We start from the raw sequence: 22,054 nt of genomic DNA, 5'->3' as shown, positions 1-22,054 counted from the left end.
TAAACGAATTACATATTTTATTTATTTTTAGCTATTTTATTTTGGCAGAACTTTGCAAAAACTGAGTTTTTATATATTGATAGATGTAAATATAAATTAGGAGATGAAACTGCTCAACATCCAAACTAATGCTTCATTTTCTTGGCTCATACATACAAAAATTAATACCCTCATTTTCCACCAACTTTTAAAAAAAATGACAACCATATCATCGAAAAAATTATATTAATAAAACATTGGCATCTCAGGCATATACATTATTCAAAACCAGAAATATCAACCTCCTGACAGCGTACCAAGCCAGCAGCTCCGCCGTAGCACAGCCACTTCTTACACTTTTTGTTCGCATTCCATCTGACCCGGTGCATTGACACTATCTTGGGAGGGAGAACTTGGATTTCATTCACGCTTTTTTCTTTACTTTTAACTTCTTGATCATCTTCCGGCGTATTCTTGCTGCTTTGTTTCTTGATTGTTAAGGATGAGTCATCACATCCAAGTTCATGCGCTGCATCGCTGCCGCCACATGTTTCTGCAAAGAGACAAGTTAATCAAGCACACGCCATAAAGAAACAGCACCACCTATATATCAAGTTTGGATGTCAAACGTTTTTCCCTATATACTGGTGAATAACACATATCAGTGTGTCACTCCACTCAATACATGGAAGTGTTACCATCTGCAACAGGAGATTTCAAAAAGGCCGTGGCACGGAACATTGCACTTTCTCAGATTTTGTCTGATACTTCTTGGTTCAATGCCACCGTCAACTGTGGGACAAAATGCGAAAAACATATAAATCAAGTGATGAAAAGTGCATGATAAACACCTTTAGGCACCGGTTCATTCGTTTTTGTCTCTTGATATCTTGCAGCTGTAGACCCACGTTTCATGCTTGGACATCGTTTTATGAATGGAGAATTAGTCAACAGGCTGACTACAATTAGATCAGATCCCTCTTCCAGCAGTGATCCACAGAGATGATGATGAATACGATTTCGAGAAGGATCATTCACTGATCTAGATGTCGGCTGAGCAAACAAGATAAGATTTCATTAGTAAGAACTTGGGAGAGGGAATAATGTAGATGTTGTCACGTTGAGAAGTTGAATTTTCAAATGAACCACCCAAGACAGACAAGGAAATTCTAGAGTTCTGAAAGGTTGCGAGCTAGAACTTTTTAAAAAGATCGGCTTTAGGAAATGAACATTAAAATAATGAAACTAAATGTAAAATTTAGGGCATGCAAAATAGGCAGTTATTCATAAGCTAGATCTTTAGTAGATTATATGAGTTTTATAACATAAGGTTTGCAGTTATTAATATTGCTGGAAATGAACATTAAAATAACGGATACGTATAAATTCACCCAACTATTCACCTGGAAGCAAAAAGCTGTTCCATCCTCACCACAATATGCCACCATGCCTAAAAGTTAAAAGAGAATCAGAGGCTATGGTCTAAATAATGTAGATTGGCGACAACAGCGCGGTAGTAGATCAGAAGTTCTAATTCAAAGAAATGATACCATAATGGCAAATGCTTCAAGAGAAAAATATGTATTAGTGAATGTGTCATGAGGTGGAGATGGAATCAGAAAATAACACATGCAAAATAATAGGTAGTTTCCCATAGATTCAAGTACAATACAACAATTTGAACAAACCTAAATGAAGTTTGTACATAAAGTAGCCATCATAGATCATGGACTGGATTTAAACTATAATAAGATCGATGGAAAAAGAAAAAAAATATCTTTTATCACAAGGAACCTGTCAGTTGAGAAGCGTGAACACTCCATATGGAGAATGAGGAACAGTCAAAATTGTGGGTCCCCCATTTCGTGGCCGCATGAGACTTTCCAGCAATTGGAAAATCAGATGCCGTTTTCACTAAGTTGACCATCCACAACGTTCCATCATCAATGGATCCAAAAACACATCTATAACCCAAAAATGACAACTATGAGATGAGAAAAAGGGTGAAAAAATATATTTACAAGAATAATTAGGATATACCGTGGTTCTTGCAGCCAACTCAAACTATAAGCTAACCCTTGAATTGGATGTTCCCACGAGGGACGAAACGGATCCCTGGAAGAAACAGGATATATTGAGCAAAAACTAGCATTATGAGCATCAAGGTCTGCACTGCCATCGGGTTGATTGTTGAAACATACTTTTCATCATTTTGTGGCAAAACTTAAATACTCTGCTTTGAATTTTGTTACACTGTTTCCTTATACAGTAAGTCATATGGTTAGTGCACTTACCTAAACCAACAATTAATTTCACAAACTCACAACCATTTTCCAGGTTAGCTTTAAATGTCAAAAGAAAATTGTATTTGTTTCAACTCTCAACCAAAAGTTCGCCCAACTTTGAACGTGGATTTCAGCCTGAAACCATAGTTTACATTTTTTTCGAAGTTTCAAACTAGACAAAAATCACGTGCCTACCTACCTTATATCCCAAAATTTAAAGCTTCTATGTCCACCAGTGACGATTACATTTGCGCTCTCGACATCACTGCAAGCATTAGAATAGTTTGATTAAACAGAAATGATCAACCAAAATTTCAGCCAAAGATGAAGAGAATTTGATAGACAGAAACTCCAATTGCAACTATGCCTCGACATTTTGTTGTCATTAATTGGTGGAGAATAAACAAACTCAACAAGACTTTCACCCATGCTTTAAGAACACCAGGTATCTTTACGATGAATTTTGCACTTTTATACAGTTACACGGCCATCGAGTTCACTTTTGATTTTCTCATATGCATATAGAAATGAATATATGAATTTACTTCTCTCAACGGAAGGCTTCCCAGAGCACACATTATCGGCACATCACTGTTGTATGAAATCGGTCTCAGTGGTGCTAAAGCACACAGACAAGCTCATTCCCAAAAGCGCAGGCGCGCAGGCAACTTTCAACCAAGAGCCTCATTAGGTGAGTGAAATTTATGCACATATATAATAAGTTACAGTAGCCATCCAAATATAAGAAAACATTTTAAATATAAAAGAAAAAATATGTGCAACTAAAGAAAAAATAATCAGAAACTAGACATGTGGTAATGTCCAATCAGAAAACCAGCCAACTTTGGGTGAGAAGACTAGAATAACATTTATTTTATGGGTGGAAATAAATATGACAGAGATCGTTACTGTATCACTGACCTTTGATTTGGTGCCCATGCCAGGGCTCTAATAGGACCTGTATCTGCGCTGAAGGAAAGCAAAGGCCTGGTTTCTGCAGAGAAAAGAAACGAAATGCCATAGAAAGCTGTCATTTTCATTGCCAAACTATCATAGAAAAAAATATTTCACAGAAATATATGCTTTTAATATCCAAACAGCAAGAAAATATTATATTAAGGTCAACATGGAGCCCTTAATGTCACCACCTGTTGATGGATCAGTAACCGAAAACTGCCATAATGCAACCTGAGAAGTGGAAAATGGGTTACAATTTTAAAACGAGCCTGAGTGGAAAACGTAATAACTTATGAGTTAAAAAGCAGTGCAACAGCCATTTAATATTTAATAAGGAAGCATTTAAAGGAATTGTGTCAAATAAGTAGCAAATCAAAGAGTTTTCACTTTCATGAGTCTTCTAATTGTCATGGGCGAGAAAATTAAGCTAAAAAACTGTTCTTTGTGAACAGCAAGTATGTGCTCGACAAGTACAAGAAGGGAAAAACAGAAAGAAAAAGTTACCGCTCCATCATGACATCCAACCAAAATCCTATCAGATACAGACCATTCGAGTGTTAGTGGAATGCTGTGATACAAAAGGTGGCAAACCATAAGTTAGGCATGAAATTGCAGAATCTGATTATAAGGTGAATAAAGTAATATCAGCATGCTACCAAGGGAAAAAAGTTATTTAATCTTGTCATGAAAAGCAAACAAAACACAGTTCTTTAACTGTTGACTGTAAAATAAGCCATGGATTTATGAACCCCAAAATCAATTTGAACTATACTGTCCTTGGTGCCGATTCATCAAGCAACCAATGCCAACTGAAAAAGAAAAGAAAATGTGCACTAGTTCCACACCCTTATGTTTCACCACATAGAGTTACAACTTGAAGTGTAAAAGGTAATTGATCATTCAAGAATCCCTTCTGAGTCTGTTTGGTCAAAGCACGACACTGCTTCAGCCTTCATGCAAAAAAATAATGTAAATTTTATTCCCTAATCCAGCTTAAGACTTAAGTCAACTTCACCCCAAGCTCTCCCTCTCTACCACACTTCAAAATTTGAGGTCATAGGGAGAAAAAATATTGAGTGTATAAAAAAAAGGTCTCAAGTCTCTGATAGTTCAATGCACTAAAAGCATCGAAAGGCAAACATCACATAAAATGTAAGCATATATTTCCTTAGAGTATGATTCAGCCAAAAGTTTGGAATTGGAATATAGTATTGCATAAAACCAGTTATTGCCATGTCATAGAGAAGAGTGTGCAGAGAATAAATATCTCTAGTTCCAAATTACCTTTGTCTATCACCGCATTTCAAAATTGAACATCTGAATACTGGTTGCAATTTAATGAACCGAGGATCGACACACTCTTGGCAATCAGGATATACGAGTTTTACAGTCTGAGGAAGGGGAACCTCCCACCTGCATTTGACACATGGCACGCTGAGAAACTCAATGAAGAGAAATACCAGATGGAGGATGACTGAATGCAGGGAAATGTGCTGAATAAAGAGCTATTGCAATTTACGCAATCATAATCGGGTTGGGCATATTTCATATTCAATGTGCTGAACAAAGAACTATCACAATTAATGCAATCATACTCAGGTTGGGCATATCTCAGATAAAGAAAAAAGCTTGTGCCAGTATAATCATCAGATTTTGCGAGCAAATACTGGTGTACAAGGGTCCTTGTCACACATCATGAATTTTAGATATTTGTAAAGTTGCAGGTTGTGTTGCTTCTAAGTTCTACCTCATGGTGCAGTCCTATTAAAATGAGTCGGGGGCCATGAAGTTATTAACTTCTCTTATTAAAAAAATGTTGTAAAGGTATTTGACTGGACATTGCACCTGAGGTAAGTAAAAGATGGAACTTAAAAAGAAAGGAAGCCCAAAGGAAGAAAATGTTTAAAAACCACGAGAATAAAGTAATAACAAATTATGGGCAATTGATGCTAAACATGAAGACATTCTTGTAACCCAGATGATTATGAGAAAAAATATTTGTTGAAGTGAGTTGATTGAATATTTAAGAATTACTACTAGAGCCTTCAAACATAGCTGCATTCAGCTTTAAGCCTCATATTTTTGGAGACAATCATCCAAGAACTCATAATCCAACAGACAATTTTTAAAACTCTATATTAACGTCACCTATCCACCATATTTCATTTCTTCAGAGATTTCAAATAAGCAATGTAACAGATTATTAGAGAATATAAGAATGGTGATTTTATTCTATATGAAAGAAAGAACACAATGTACGATTATAATACAACACAAGAGAACAATTCTAGGAAACCAAATCAATCGATAATAAATTTCTACTGATACACACAATATTATAAAATATTATGAACATAATATCATATCTTCCGACACAGATAGTGCGCAATATAGAATCTCAACACAGATTGACCTCTACCCAATTCAATGAGAAGCTCAAGTCACAAATAACTTATTATTCCTCTAGGATATCGTACATGTATAAAGAAACCAAAAAATGTTAAATAGGATTCAAATTCCAGAGCCTGTGGAAAGTTCAGCCAACCAAAGAGTGGATAGCTTAAGAGGATCTTACACTTCTAGTGCACCATTTCCCAGCAAGACAGCAAGATAACCCATTCTCTTCATGGATTGAGGGTCGCAACCATTATATGGCCGCCACTTTACATCCCATGCAACTTTCCCATTATGAGCTAAACACAGCATCATTCTAGGCAATGCAATGTCCTTGGGAACAAAGTATCTAGAAGTATCACAAGAACCTAAACAATTTATCTTATTGTGGGGCCTCAAGGAGGAATTCATGTGATAACTTGCAGATGATGATGGATTTAAAAGGGAAGGTTCTTGGTGTTCATCTTGTCTGAGAATGCGCAAATCATTATTGTGAACCTGGGTTTGATTTTGTGCCTTTGCTTGATTTCCTCTGCCTCCTACAGAAATCAATGTTAACGCATTTGCATGTTTTGTCTGGTTACATTCTTTTTGTGTTCTCCCAGGGCCTTCAAAACTTTTGCTGGTACTTACAGAAGTCTTATCTGACGGGTGGAAACTAGAAGAACCCTCAGGGTATTCAACTGCAAGAGGTTCCACATATTGATTTTCGGTGTCTGCCTCTTCTAAAGGGTCAATAATAGGCTTCTTCCTTGGCCTTCCTCTTGGCCTATGCATTTTAGTTGCCTCATTAGCCATGACCGTCACCTTTTTCTGGGTTGGTCTTGGCTTTTTATTACACTGAGATGGTACATCTTTCTCCTCACAAAAGGCTAACACACACCAAATTTGAATGACACCTCTGCCAGTTAAGGGGGAGCCAATCTTGTGATATGAAGATTCGGGAGGATGAGCAGCAATAGCAACGAACTGCTAGATCAATTTTCAAAGGTGAACATAGAGTTAATATGGCAGTATAACATGCATAGAAGGTACTACACACAAGAAATTAAGAAGATACATGATCTTTTAGTACCTAAAACTGAAGCAAAACGTGGATGACTGGATGTAAAGTAAGATTTGAGAAATACTTGATCTTGATTGCAGAAACAAACCAATTGCAAGAAACTTAGCCTTTATACAATAATAGGATAGATAACAAGGGAAAGAATATGTACCATATTATTTCAAGAAAATAGATACATTCAATAAATCAAAACAAATGGTTATCACAGTAAATTGCCATCATGCATGCGGAACAATGCTCTCCAATACTATTAGTAAAGACAATTCTTTCACCTCCAACCTAGAAGAAACATTTCAAATCAGCAATCTGGACAAGTTATTATTATTTCTGTTCTTTTTCCTTTGGTTACACTTACTGCACAAAATCATTTTCTGTGAGTTATGTACACTACCAAAGATTTCTAAATGTATTCACCTATTCGTACAAAGCAATTTCCAGTGCAGTTATTCGGCATAATTCCTTTTCCAAGTGGCACCCCTCGTTAAAGGAATAGAGATTCCTACTTGGATGCAGGCATCATATCAATTACCTCAGGCTCAATGTCATTCTCCGAATTATTATCAACTCTAGGACACCAATCCAATGCCCAGACAGCACCCCCAACATGCATTACAAAGTCTTTGCTGCAACAAGGTAAGGTATCACTGATGAGTAGCAACAGAAATCTTATATGTACATACCAAAAATCTAATTATTCAGCCCACCTAGATTTTGTATCAGTAATTTTGCTCTGAATCTGCGGATTTTGAAGCTGCATACAAGCAAAACCCAAATTCAGAAAAAAAAACTTTATTTGGGAGGGCCTATTCTGCACGTGTGCGTAGATAATTCGTGCAGGATAGAGGTAGGTGTGAAATTTTCTTCTGCAGAATACCTTCGGAACACTTGCAGCTGAAAATTGGGGTAATGTAACCTCGCCTACAATGTCTTTTTTCTCAGAATTATGCTGGAAAGCAAACCGCACAACTCGGGAAGAGTAATTAAAATCCCTCCACTCTCTGCAACGAATATTTCACACATAACTTTGCACGCTTCAAGACCAAAACATCTCCCCATCTGAGCGTTAAAAAAAACTACCTTAAGAAAGTGATGGAATTGGAGAACCTCTCGATTTCAGACTGATCGGAATCCACTGTTCCGGATTGCCCGCACAGTTTGACGATTGAGTCGACTGCTTTAAAGTGATTCTCGACCGAATAATCAAACTCAGAAACTGATATTTTCGCCGTCGCCTCTATGTTTGCATGTGGAGCGGGTTCAGGCAATAGGACGGGAGGCGGCAGGTTTTGCGCCACCATATTTGGCTGGTTGACCAGCGGTTCACAGATTTTCTTCTTCGGGATAGAGATTCTTTTCCGCTTCAATGCTTGGGCGTCCTGATCAATTTCCATAGTAACCTCTGTTTCTGATTTGTTCCACTGGAGACATTCGACTATTTATAAGATGAGATCGGGCCGAGACGGCTCGATCCATGAAGACAGTAGCCCGAAAACATCATTGCCCAAATAAAATTTCAATTAAATCGAAATAACACTATAAATCATGTTTGATTAAGAGTACGTTATGAAAAAGGCAAAAATTTATGTCTCACGGATCTTATTTTGTGATACAAATCTCTTATTTGGGTCATCTACGAAAAAATATTATTTTTTATGCTAAGAGTATTATTTTTTATTGTGAATATCGGTAGGGTTGACCCGTCTCACAGATAAAGATTTGTGAGACTGTTTCACAAGAGACATACTATATGAAAAATCAGCGATTCAAATTTTTAACTTCGGGTTTATTTTTAAGATTTAAATTTTAGTTTCAACTCTCTAATTTTGACAAAATAATTAAAAATATCCTTATATTATAATTGGGTCGTAAGTGATATTAGAGCCGATATAAAATATTCCAAACATACAATGTTATTTATTACTATGTAATTAAAAATATTTGAGGAATAGATTTTCTAAAAAATTGTCGATTCAAACATATGTTCGAAATTAAATATTTACAATAATTATTTTAATATTTTGGAATATTTGCAAGAAAAGCTGATCAATGTTAGATATCATGTGCAAAGAGAAACACATAAAAATCATAAGGTAAACTAAGGATTCAAGTAATATGTTCTTATAAATAGTCACGAATTCTCTATACTCTTTGGAGATCTTAGAAAAATACAAAAGATGGTACAAAACTATGACAGTCAGTTATATGATGTACCACATAAAATTGAGGAAATTCTTGGAATATTAAAGCATATTCAAACAAGAATCCAAACTCTAAAATAACAACCAAATTCTAGTAAAAGGATATCGGAAGGAAGGTTACCACCATTACTTGGTACTGAATTTTTATTACATTAAATAGAGAAAACAAGATAATGCCGAAATCTTTAACCAACGAAGAAAAAATGATCAATCTGATTAAATTTTTTTCAAAAAAGCATGAAAACAATGTAAATGATTGGTCTAGAGGATCTTCAAGATCTTGCAGAGTCTTTTGTAAATCTCAAGGTCATAGATCTTGAGATGAATATAACATGGGGCAAAACTTCCCCGATAACTTGTACATCTTCTCATGAACCATCAAGGAAAGTGTGTGATCTCGTGATACAAATATGAGATGACCTCAAACATATTTCCAAGTAGCCAAAGAAGCACACCCAGTGGGAACAAGGTCAAGAAAAAATCAAATTCTCTTACATCAAACACCTTATAAAAAATCTGTTTTATAACAAATAAATCTTTATGTGGTTATGCTTAACTTTGATGTACTAGATTTCAAAAACATAGAAGATTTCACAGATGATTGGACATCACCTTTGATTATCACAGCAAGCAGAGTTGATCTCAATAAAGATAGATTCATTAAACTTTTAGAAATGAGTCTAACATGATCGGTTAAACATCTGGCACATGACTTCGGCATAAACCAAAGATTCAGGCATAGCCGAAGAATCTCTTAGTCAGATAGCTGGGAGTAGGGGTGAGCAAGATTTCGGTTAAACCGAATTAACCGACCGAACTGAGCCAATTCGAAAATTCGGTTCGGTTATTTCGGAAATTCGGTTTTCAAATTAAAAAATTCGGTTATATCGGTTAATTCGGTTCGGTTACGGTTTTCAAAATTTTGAAATCGGTTAACTGAATTTACCGATATAATAAATATTATTATTTAATAAATTTTTATTATTTATCAATTTTTATATATTTTTTAATTTTAAATTTTAAAATCGATATAATATGTATTAATCGTGTTCAAACAAAACTTATTCATTTGTGATGTGTGTGATTTTATGTTTTTATGCATTTTTATAGATTGTAGTGTTTAAGAAAAATTACATATATAGTTAAAGTTAAATCACAATTTTTTTTAAACTAATCGGCCAATCGAATTAACCGATTTTAATTCGGTTCGGTTTTCATCGGTTATGAAAATTAATTCGGTCGGTTTGGTTATGGCTAAATATTTCGGTTCGGTTATGGTTAATTCGGTTCGGTCACCTACCGAACCGATCGAATGCTCACCCTAACTCGGAGAATGAATATCATATTTAAAGTGCACTTTATAGGGATAGACTATTTTAATAGTCAAGACACGAAGAAAAAAATAAATATATTGAAGCTTTGTATAATCCTATTGTAATGCCCCGAAAATTTAAAGGGATCACGCGAACCACATGCATATAAATTATTAAATTCTTTGTATTTTGACTAAAATGTTTAATTGCATTAATTAATTATGTTGTGCATATTTACATGTTTAAAATATATTTTTCTACATGTTGCATTAAAATGGTATTTTTAAGGAATGTTCAAGTGACGATCGAGGAACGGGGACCGAGGGCTGTAAATGTAAATGTTTTTATAATTATTTTAATTATTTAAAATAAGGTTGATGGTTTTTCATATTTTTGAAAATAATGGGTTTCGATGTGATTTTATACGCTAGGGCGTAATTTTTATCGGTGTTGGATTTTTAACAAAAACTCGAACGTTTTGGCGACCCGACTAATAAATTCACAAATTTTATTAAACAAAATTATTTTTAATATTTTAATTTAAGCACTAATAGGCTTAATGGGCTTAATTATCATAGTTAATGGGCCTAAGTCTAATTAGTGATTAATTAGCTATTTAAAGTGTTAAACCCCACCCTAAACCATCCTACTTCACGCCACTTTTTCTGAAAACCTCTCCCTTATGCACGACAACTCACACCAACAAAGCTTGGGAGGAAATTCGAAGCTTTCGAGGGATCACAAGCCTAAGCCCTCCTCCTCATAGTTTTTCGGTCAACGGTTTTTCGTGCGTAAATATGCAAAGGCACGCCATAATTCTTCTTTTACTCATCTATCACACCATAGTATTTATTTTATTATGTTTTGCATGAAATACAAGTAAAACTTTCAAATAAATTCGTTTGTGCACCAAAGGTGAATTTTCAAAGCATGTTGTTGATCCAAAAATCATGAAATTCATGTATCCAAGGGGCTGCCATGATTAGGAAGTAATATGGGTTGGTTTTATCCGCGTTTAAGGGCCTAGAATCATGCACAATATGCTGCACACACACAATAACAGAAGATGAAACCGTAGGATGAAACAGAGAAAGAAGGAACGTGGGTTGGTTGGTTTATCCAATTCAAGTGGCTCGTTTGTTATGCATGGGGGCAGGTGGCTCGACCAGGTCTTAAGGAGGGCTAGCTTGGGACGTAGCTAGGTCATAGGAAGAGTCCTAGCATGGCTAGGACTCGTGTACCAGGCTAGGGAAGAGTCCACGCTGCATAGGACTCTTCCCGTAAGGTGAGGGTGATCAGCCGAGATTTTCAAGGGAGGGGCTCGGTTGGGGGATGAGATAGGTGGTCTGGACGATGGCTTAGGATGGTCCAGTGAGGTTTAGGAAGGGCTGGGTTCAAGGGAGTGACTTGGGCCAGCGAGGGCAGAACAAAAAGCGTGGGAGCGCAGGGGAGGGACGCGCAGGCTGTTTCTGATCGAGGAGGTTCGCTGCTTGGGTCCAGGGCTTGGGCTGGTCTGGGCAGGGCTGGGCGTGGTCCATGGGTGGTCAGGGTCGGCTGGGCTCGGGGGTGGCTCGGCTGGAGGTGACCTAAGCTAACTAGGAGTCTTAGGCGTGAGGGACAATTCCATGCGTGGCTACTGGTTTCACAAACAGGTGGGTTTCTGCGTGGCTTAGAGGCTCGGGCTGGGGTGGCTCGGGTCTGGGACTGGTCTAGGGACAGTAAGGGTCAAGGGAGGTCAAGTGGTTAGGGGCTGGGAGTGTCCTAGTTGGGCTAGGAGTCCTAGATATCCTAGGAGACTCACACACAAAACATGCAGGTTTTTGGGTCAAGTTCTAGGAGGTTTTTGAGCGGGCCATGGGTGGTTTTACGGGCTGGGCTTTTTCAGTAGGGTCCCTAGGTGAGTTGGTTAGGTTTTGGTTCAAGGTGGCTTGGGCGTGGCTCATGTAAATTAGGAGATGGCTCGGTGCGTTCGGTAGGGTGTCAAAAACGAAAATTAAAAGGCTAAAAATGAATCCATGGGTCCACGGGGGTGGATCATGATTTGGAAGGGTAGAATAAATATTAAAAATGCTGTGTTTAAAATTTGGGATCAAAATATTGAGTTTTGGATTTATTCAGAATTTAATCGCCGCACGAAACGCTAATTAACGAGTTAATTGAAACGTCTAGTTTTAGGCCTTATAAAATTATGAAAAATTAGAGTTAAGCTTAAATAATTATTAGAAGTCTAAGTTTTTAATTTGGGAATTTTATATTAAGGTTTGGTTTAATTCGGGATTAAAGCGCGTTAATACGTCATATTTAAAAATTAAATCAAAAGTCCTCGATTTAAGCTAAGTAAAAATATAAGAAAATTCATGTAGGCTTAAATAATTATTTGGGACATGTTAGAGTCAAAGAAGTTAAGAAAAAGTCAAAAACGGAAAATTATACGTCCAGGGGTAAAACGGTCATTTTACACTTAGAAATTAGTAAACGTCATGGCAGTGCCCTGAATGCTGTTTTATGTGATAATATGATTATTTTCTATAGTTATGGATGTTTATGGAAATTTTTTTATGTTAAAATGATATTTTAAATGTTTATGGGATTTTATATGTTAAAATGATATTTTAAATGTTTAGGGAATTTTATATGTTTATGATTTAATATGTCAAAATGTTATTGTAAATGTTTTGAGGTTAAAATGTCATTTTAAATGTTTATGAAAAGTTCATGATTAAATTATGATTTTTAGATGTCTATGGGATTTTTATGATTTAAGGTTGACATTTAAAAGACATGTTGCATGCTTGGTTTCAAAAATAAAAAATATATGTTATGCACGATTTTATAAAGTGATGAGAATGTAAAACGTTGAAGGAAGTGAAGTGATTGTGACTAATTCGTTAATGATGGCGATGTCGTGAGGGTGATGGTCCCAGTGGGAGCCCGACGATCGTGTTTCCATTATTACGAATATGAGGTTATGAGGTTTGAGGTAAGAATGGGAATATCGTGAAGGGAGAAGGCCCCAGAGGAAGCCCATTTATGGGAAAAGGCCCCAGAGGGAGCCCCGACGATCGTATTTCTATTCGATCATGTTAGGCCAAGGCTCAGTTGACCGGTGAGAGTGTCGCTGATGTCCCCGCCGCCCAGTACTGTGGTTTTATGTAGATGGATCCATCGTCATGTCATGTCATGTCAGGAAAGTCACAATTAACGATCTGAATTCAACAAAGAAAAAAGAATGAAATGTTCATGATTATGTTTAAGGTTTTATGTCATGTCATGTTGAGGAAAAGGAAATTCATGTTTGCATGTTATGAAAATGTTTATGTTTAAGTTTTATGCATCATGAAAATGTTTACGAAAATGTTTATGTTTATGCATCTTCATGAAAACGATATTTTAAGTATAAATATTTTTCACCGTTATATGTTGACTGTATTACGTATTACTCGTTATAAAGATTATGGTGTGTTGAGTCTTTAGACTCACTAGGTGTGATGGATGCAGGTTATCATGATAATGCTAATGGAGGTCTTGATGATTGATCCGACTGGACTGAAGGTGCACATGACCCGAGGACCGACGCTAGTTTCCGCATATATGTTATGATTTATGTTAAAAGATTTTATGACTTTTATCATGAGTATGAGTGGTTTTTGAGAGGTTATAGTATGGGCTATACTTTTCAAATGTCATTTTTAGATTTAGAAAAATGTTAGTTGGTTGTTTATTTTAAAAAGGGCAAAATATTTTATGAAAATATTTTAATGTGTGACTGGAGATGGCCGAATTATTTAGGAAAAAAAAATTTTCTAGTACTTTTAAAGCAATAAAAAGGGCAGGACGTTTCACCTAAATTACATGAAAATGTTTTAGATGATGAATATATTATGTTATTTGTTAAATATAGATGAAATTTCAGGGTAGAAGAAAATATAGCAATATAACTTTTCTTCGCCAAAACGCCAAGTCTCTCGATGAAATTGCTAATTAGGGAATATGTCCCTAGCAATCCTGATACTTTGGCATGGAAGTCCTCTTTTCTCAAAGAAAAATTTGCAGAATAGTGTCATATGGCGGCATTACAAAATAATTACAAACGACTATGGGGTATTAATTAATGTACTCATTTATGTTGTAAAGAAAACGATCTTCCAGCAATTATTAGAAGTAAGTCACAAAGAAAGAAAAAGAAGATCTTTAGATCTCATCCTTATGTCAGATATGGAAATAATTATTGGAAATTAAAAACAATATAATCCAGACAAAAAACCATATCTTACAAATTAGGACAAAGAAGTGGACCGTCAAAAAGTAGGATGTCATCCCAAACATCGAACTCATCTCGAAGCACGTGGCATATACAAACAAAGAAAACTTTCAGAAGAGCTGCAACCCGAGCTAGTAAAAGTTTTAAAGATTGTAATTGATGGACATGTGGAGCAAGATATCATATTTCAACCAATTGTCCAGAAAATGACATAAAAGGAAAAAAAATGCTTCGAACCAACTCCGGATATTGAAAAAATGGTTTATTACCAAGATATAGTTCAAGTATCTAAAGGAACATTATCAGAATCTGGCTGAAGATGAGATGTTTCGACAAAAAATACGTGAAGACTTGTCTGGTTTCTTTAGTCAGACAACAATATTTCATAACATGGTCCAAAAGATCATGAGAAAAAACCCTAGCCTAGAGAGATATCAAAGATTCTCTACATGACGAGTAGAAAAATTCTTAGGAAATCTTGGCCTAAGAAATAGAAAACATCCTCTAATCTATAAAGTCTCAATAAAAGAATGACAATCCCAATAGAATTTACGGAAAACCGGATGAAGATGCAATTAATTCTTCTAAAGAAATTAAAGAGGAACTACAAAAACTCAAGATAGAAGTAGCATGAGCCATATCCTGGATTCATATCAGAGCAATGCAAATTAACGTAAAAGCTACTTTTAGATTCACCTATTGGCATTACTATATGTGATAAACGAATGGGTAATCTTCAAGATTCAATACCGGAAACAATCTCATGGAATCTATGCGCAGAAAAAATTGTATGAGTAATTTACCCAAGAATTGCCTACGATATGACAGATCGAGTTTTCAGTCGAGCTTTAATACTACATCATAATTTCAAATAAAATAAGTTGATAAAAGATGGTAATAGATCATATTATATTGCCTATCAAATTTCATATGTTCTATCCAATACACATAGCACAAAATCATTTATCATAAATGTGTTTATTGAAATACCAAAAATATTTGAAAATTTTTCCCAAGAAATATGTCTAGAAAGAATTGAGTTTCCTTTAATACAAAAAATATATATTCAGATTCAAGACAAACTGATTCTAGAAAGGAATCAGAGCCCTAGACTAGAATCAAGAAGACCATAGTTTCTTCATTTTAGGTATATCAATCTAACTGAGAGAAATTGAAAACAAGCATAGGTATCAACCCAACCACAATCTGAGTTGATATAGCAGGAAAGTATCATAGGATATGGATAAAACCAAATTCTTATTCCAAGGAGGTAGAAGCATGGTATGAATTTGGAGCTCTTGCCTCAATTTATGACCTAGTTTCCCAGAAATCTCAGCACTACCAAAATGGATTCAAGAAGCTGTTCATGAAACATATACAAATAATGATTATTTATCAAGAGGAGATATTATGGAGCTTTACTTTTTTAGTTCAGCAGCAGAACCAACCGGGAAAGCTTCACACGAAGCCTTTCACTTCAAATTGAGAAGACCAGACATGAACATTCAGAAGTTCATCAAGGATCCTTAGGATAATGACACTCATCTTGTTTCATCACTCATTGAAGACGACATCTCCACTCGACGAACATTGGAATCGTGGGCCTGTCTCATAGTGACAGACAAAGTCATGTTTTCTTTTAAATTTTTATCAAAATAATGTAAATGGATCTTTTATGTTAAATACCACAACAAGAAAAACTACAAGCTTTCCAGAAGATATGTTTGCAAAGAAAAAAAATCTTATGTGGAATAACGAGCTACCGGGGAGTAAATAAACTCGCCGGAAATTCTGCAATATGGCTCACGAGGGAAGATTGTCAGAAAGAAGATGCTCGGATTACCCAAACTAGAAAGAGCCATAATTCAGAAAATGTTTTCAGCACATATATGACTGAAAACTTAATGCGAAGACAAGTCCAAGTAGTGAAAATCTACACAATTCATGGTCTCTTCGCCTAGAAATCTGCCAAAAGTCACTCATTGTCCGTGCAACTCATGGCGCCGACGATTACCCATCGCCCTCTTCGGTCCTGAGCCTCACAGCAAGTTTGCACCGATAGTGATGACTTTGATACGACCTTGATGTACAAGACCTTGATGTACAAGAAGAATTTAGCCAATTAAGACCGGATTGCAAACAGAGAAACAAATGAATATGGGTAGATCTAAAGACGTTTCAAACAAAAAATACATTTTTTATTTATGTTTTCTCAATCAATTTTATTTCTCTTATAAAATCAAATGAATATTAAAATTTAAAATCTGATCACTTGATATAAAGTACATTAATTGATTTTTGTTTTGAAGTGGATGGATTCGGGCTATCAGTAATTTGTTGGATTTGGGTTTTCTACACGCCCAAACGCAGCGGAAGTTTTAAATTTTTTTTGTTTATTTTGACAATCAAAATATGTTTGGACGCTCGTATGATTTTAACAAAAATATACATAGGATGTTAGAATCGTTATACCTTTGGTGAATAAATCACTGGACACCAACTGATCCGGTATTAACGGATTAGCTCTTGTTGATTCCCTACGAACTTTCTTCGATGAAATCCTCCTATCAAGTCCACGACTAGATTGTAGGTTCCTCTTCCAAATTGCACTAGTAAATATGGAAGAGATTTTGTGTAGAAGAGAAAAATTGAGAGACGGCTCAATATTTCTTTACACAAAAATTGGCCGAATTTTTCCAATCTTTGAAAAGGAGTTCACGTGAGTTATTTGTGGTGGTAGGCTAGGGTTTGACTTGGCATGTCTTATTTATAAGTAAATAATAGCCTAATTACATAATTAACATTAATGTGCTTGATTTAATTAATTGGGCTAGTCCAACTAGTTTAATTAATTTAATCAAAGCCCATTAAAACTTTAATTATTTAATATGTTGGACTTGTACCCCTACAAGCCCATTAAACATATTATCCACCATATTTAATTTATTAATTAATCAACTCAACTTTTGAGCTTAATAAATTAAATACATTATAAATTCAACATTTGAATATATTATTTAATTATAAATTCAACTCCTTGAATTTTTATCACCTCCAAAATTTAATATTTAATAAACCCAACATTTGAGTTTAATAAATTAAATTCTCAAATTTTATAAATTCAACTCCTTGAATTTATTATCTCAAAATTTAATTATCATAAATTCAAGGAGTTGAATTTACTATATAATATAAATTCAACTTCTTGAATTTATTCTCTCAACGAGAACAAACAATCCAGTACTTGTGTGACCTTCAATGGTTCAGGGATACAGCTAGCCGTGGGTTCACAACTCCTTGTGATTCAGGACATAATCCTTTATCAGGGCTTACCCCAGTTAGCCCCATTCTTTTCATCAACACCTTGATCAAGAATGTCAGAACTCATTTCTGATTGCACCCATCGGATCATGGTAAGAGCGTCTAGTAGCATCGCCTCATGATCCCCTTAGGTATCACTGATAGTGCCTGCAAGAACCAGTCGATTATGATTAACGTACAGTACGGTCCCTTCATCTCATATATCCCGATCGAATCTACAATCATTGGTTCATCGAGGGTTGCATATTAATTCGATAACTATGTGATAACTATAATAGTGGCATCGCGTGTACTATTTGGAGAACTCCTTCTCCAACGTACATCTCGTACTCTGGCCAGAGATTACATGCACTATTATTTCATCAGATTACATAGGATATCCACACCCGTAGGTGAGCGGTGAATCCCCGAGTACAATGCACTGGTTCCTATATGTGTCGCAACTGTACCCAACCTCGCCACCTGATGACTCTCCTGGAGCCGGTAAACGAGTCAAAGCACAGCCTAGCATATAGAGCCTCAGTGTTGTCCCGGGTCGTAAGGACTAATGGCGTACAATCATAACCACGAACTTATCTTCTCGATGAATGATAACCACTTGGAAAGTCCGAGGGAGGGTTGTTCGGTATAATCATCATATGACTACCCATCTGTATGTTTGGACATCTTTATGCCCTTACCAAGAAACGCCGTACACAACATCACATATGCTAGTCTCGAGCTCAAGCGACCTTTATCCATGTTTTAGGCGGCTGAATCGACTAGGAACGAATTTAGAATATGCATTGTTTACAAATGAGTTTCAACATCGAATTACGATTCATTTGTATTAAAGCATAATCAAGGACTTTATCTATGCTGTTTGCATGGGTATACAGATAAAGTATAACGAAACCATTAAAAGTTAAATTATATTAAAATAAAGATTGTTTATTTAACTTGAGTCAATAAATTATCTAGTCAACCCGTTGAGTTACCGGACATCTACTCTAAGATAATTGTCTTGTCCTCAAAACAAAAAATAACATAGCTAAATCACCTCTCGAGGTCACTGCAGACACTGGTTGATAGGTATCGTTTCAATGGCAAATCAAGGAGCGAAAAAACGTAAAGAAGAAAATACCCGTCACATGAAGAACCTCCTCCGCCTCATCATCGTCTCCAATGTAACCTTATCATCCACTATACAAATTTGAATTTTATTTATTAGTTTTCGTGATTTCTTTTGGTTCGCAAATTTTTTGTCGCAGGTGATTTATTTAGCGATAAGGATTGGAGTATTCTACTCCAGCTTCACGTGGAAGCATTGGGCAGGATTGATTTTGACTTCGCTTGCTTATGTTATTCCGTATCAGCAGCTCTCCGTAATGGCAAAGCCTGCTTACACTGAAGGTGGGGAGCTTCTCGATGGCGGGTTTGATATGAGTACTGGAGGGATTTGTGGGTATGTGATTTTTTTGTTGTTATTTTTTTTTATGGTTCTTGGTTCGCAATTGATGTGGCGTGACATTGATTTAACAAGTTCATACTTTCTTAATTTGAAGAATTGTATTTGAGTCTTGATTTTGATATCAAATTGTGATGACTGAGAGTGGAAAATTTGAGGATTTGATGAATTTTAACTTTTGAGCTGTTTGTCCTAGACTCGGTAATTTTGTTTTTCAGACAATGAAATGATATGTATATACCCCTTCTTGAGTAATAAGCTGCATCCAGTTCAAATTCTCGCTAGAATGTATTGAATTTGTTGCAGGATTAATTGTCACACTGAAAATGTGGGTAAATGCTGCCAGAAACCTTTAGCAACGTCTTTTATACAAAAAATATGAATGATTTATAGTGTAATGATACTAGTAGAGTTAACAAATTGATTGTTATAAAGCTCATATGCTGCCCTGAGATTTTTATTGGCCTTTTATATTTATCATCTAATAGCTAATTAAATGGTACAAGTGTCCTTTTTGGGTTCATAGGAGATGAAGATAAGGATCACCATACGGTTTTCACCCTTTCGGTTGGTATCTTGGTTTGTTAATATTTGTTTTTATTTGAAATTTTTCATTAGTTTATGTTTATTTCTGATCTTCAATAGGAATGGTTCCTGCTATTGTTTTAAATTTTAAGTACCCTGGGTCATTTATGCTCATAGTGTGTTTTATATTTTAGATTTCATCTTGTTTACTCTGGTGATGCAAAAGTATATAGCTGCTGGTGAAAAAATGTTGTTTCAAATGTAAGAAGTTATTTTACAATTCATTTACATAGTGGGTTTGTTGTTGGTTATGTGTTTCATAGCCTCAAGTTTTGAATAACACCATTCTACTTGAGAGTGATGATTAATCTTAGTGGATACCTTTTCTTCTGATCTGGTCAGGAAATGCATGCATGTTGATAGAATAAGGCCATATATGGTTTACTTCTGCAGCATGGGTGTCAATGGATGTCATAATGCATTTCCTTCTATTCATGTTTCGGGCATAATGTCTTCTCATATTGAGTGATAGTTATTCCCATTACAACTCTCAATACTTCATGCTGTCCATGTATAAGATGACATAACATAGTTAGGAAGCTTTGACTTATGTTTACTAACATAGCTTCTTGACTTATTCTCCTTACTTGGAAGTGGGGTGGAGATGCAGAATGGGTTGTTGTATTGTGAAATGATGTTAATTTGATGTTTGAAGCTTGTTGGTTTGATATGTTTTAAACTCTCCCCCTAGTGGATGTTTGAAAGATTCCTATTTTGCTCAATAAGATGGATGTGGCACTGGCAAATTCGAATTGTTGAAGCAAAATGAAATAAAGGAAGAAATTTATTATTGTAACCTACTTTTGCATACATGTTGCGAATTTTGATATATGTGAATGTTACTTGACTTGTTTCTTTCGTAGCTTCATAGTCTTTTTGTTGCCACGGTATACATATTGCCTACCGTATGCCACATAGATATGTATTATATTCACCACTCACAAATCATTTTCATGAAGAAGAGAACTATAGTCTTACTTTCTGTATTTTTTTTATTGCAGATATTTGCACGATTTGATCTACATTACGTGTTTTGTCCAACTCAGTTCCATCATATCTGAAAAATTTTGGCTAGTATACTTGGTGGTAAGTTATATTCAAAATTCAGATCTTTTTTACCATATCTACCCATGCATTGTTCCTTGATATTTATAAATATGATATGATTTTGTTGAACAAGTACTTGATATTTGATAAGCTCAAAAGGATCCACATGTCAATTTTATCCATTCAACTACTCTGCTATCCTGTTTTAGCTGACGTATCTAATTTCCTTGTTAGTTTCGTTGAAAGCCGAATGAACTTGAATGGATTTTCATTTTGTTTTGTAGATTCCAGCATTCGCAGCATATCAACTATTTGGACTTGTCAAAGGGTTCTTGCCTCATGGTTCAGAGGTACTCACCAGTTACAACCCACACTTTCAGTTTTATGTCTTTCATAAACAATAATTCTGCAAAAAATTATAAATTTGGTGTCATGATTCGCGGATGGTTTTCATTTATCTTGATCAATGGTATAGGGAGATGAAGAAGATGAAAAAACTCGAAAGAAAAGAGAGAAGATGGAAAAGAGGGCTTCAAGAGCCAAATTTGTCAAGACAAGGACCAGATAAAACGAAATTCTGCCATCGAAGCATTTGAATATTGGTCCAGAAAATTTTTGTATGAAGTGATTTATTGCAGCCGATGCCAACTTATATAAAACTACGACTCATATGACGATGACAACGATACAATAGGTTCTTGTGTCTTATTTTCAGCTGTAGAATGAGTGATTATGAAATATTTGTGCTTTACCAAGACATTTTCACGAGCGTCCGGGACTGAGGGTACGAAATCTTTAATAGTATTATTTTAAGAAAAAATATCTCATGCTGTATTAAATTTAAAATTTCATGATTGTATCAAAAAGGTATCAATTGATTTGTTTACTCAGAAAAATTTCATACAATTGATGTCCAAAACAAACGATATTATCAAATAGTGATATGATGTCATTTTATCTATTAGATGCAGAAGTTGATGTGTTTCACACAGATTTTATAAAACTTACAGAAGTTCAGCCCAAAAAACATTAGTTTTATGTTCTTCCACATTCATCTTATTAGTACTGGTAAAATGATGGATTTTTAGATAATTGTTGTTGAAAATATCGTATCAGACAACCTAATTTTCCCATATACCATACTTCTTTGTCTTTGGATCAAATATATTTTTTAGCATCCAACATGATATACCTAGATCAT

General features: G+C 35.3%; 2 protein-coding genes across 3 annotated transcripts; one reads left to right on the top strand and one right to left on the bottom strand.

The window, feature by feature from the left end:
- Nucleotides 1–210: 210 nt before the first annotated feature.
- LOC142549461 (uncharacterized) lies at nucleotides 211–8,141 on the bottom strand. Of its 2 annotated transcripts, none has more exons than XM_075658418.1 (15): nucleotides 7,759–8,141; nucleotides 7,556–7,679; nucleotides 7,386–7,432; nucleotides 7,211–7,304; nucleotides 5,797–6,587; nucleotides 4,506–4,634; nucleotides 3,726–3,789; nucleotides 3,413–3,452; nucleotides 3,186–3,258; nucleotides 2,464–2,529; nucleotides 2,020–2,094; nucleotides 1,774–1,943; nucleotides 1,383–1,429; nucleotides 831–1,032; nucleotides 211–532 (listed from the first exon to the last, which is right to left on the bottom strand). In XM_075658418.1, the coding sequence occupies exons 1-15, from the start codon at nucleotides 8,070–8,072 to the stop codon at nucleotides 258–260; spliced, it is 2,511 nt and encodes an 836-aa protein (XP_075514533.1). In that variant the 5' UTR covers nucleotides 8,073–8,141; the 3' UTR covers nucleotides 211–257. The 2 variants fall into 2 exon arrangements, with proteins under 2 accessions (XP_075514533.1, XP_075514535.1); XM_075658420.1 differs by having other exon boundaries at nucleotides 5,797–6,584; nucleotides 7,759–8,140.
- Nucleotides 8,142–18,778: 10,637 nt separating this feature from the next.
- On the top strand, nucleotides 18,779–21,739 carry LOC142549460 (uncharacterized). The gene is made up of 5 exons (XM_075658417.1): nucleotides 18,779–18,940; nucleotides 19,025–19,218; nucleotides 20,808–20,892; nucleotides 21,138–21,203; nucleotides 21,329–21,739. Exons 1-5 carry the CDS (start codon nucleotides 18,857–18,859, stop codon nucleotides 21,419–21,421), a joined length of 522 nt encoding a protein of 173 aa, XP_075514532.1. The 5' UTR covers nucleotides 18,779–18,856; the 3' UTR covers nucleotides 21,422–21,739.
- The last annotated feature ends 315 nt before the right edge of the window (nucleotides 21,740–22,054 follow it).

Source organism: Primulina tabacum, chromosome 6 (assembly GCF_025594145.1).
Source record: "Primulina tabacum isolate GXHZ01 chromosome 6, ASM2559414v2, whole genome shotgun sequence".
NCBI lineage: Eukaryota > Viridiplantae > Streptophyta > Magnoliopsida > Lamiales > Gesneriaceae > Primulina > Primulina tabacum.
Note: the sequence above shows the minus strand (reverse complement) of the source record. Positions and strands in the feature narration are given on the sequence as shown.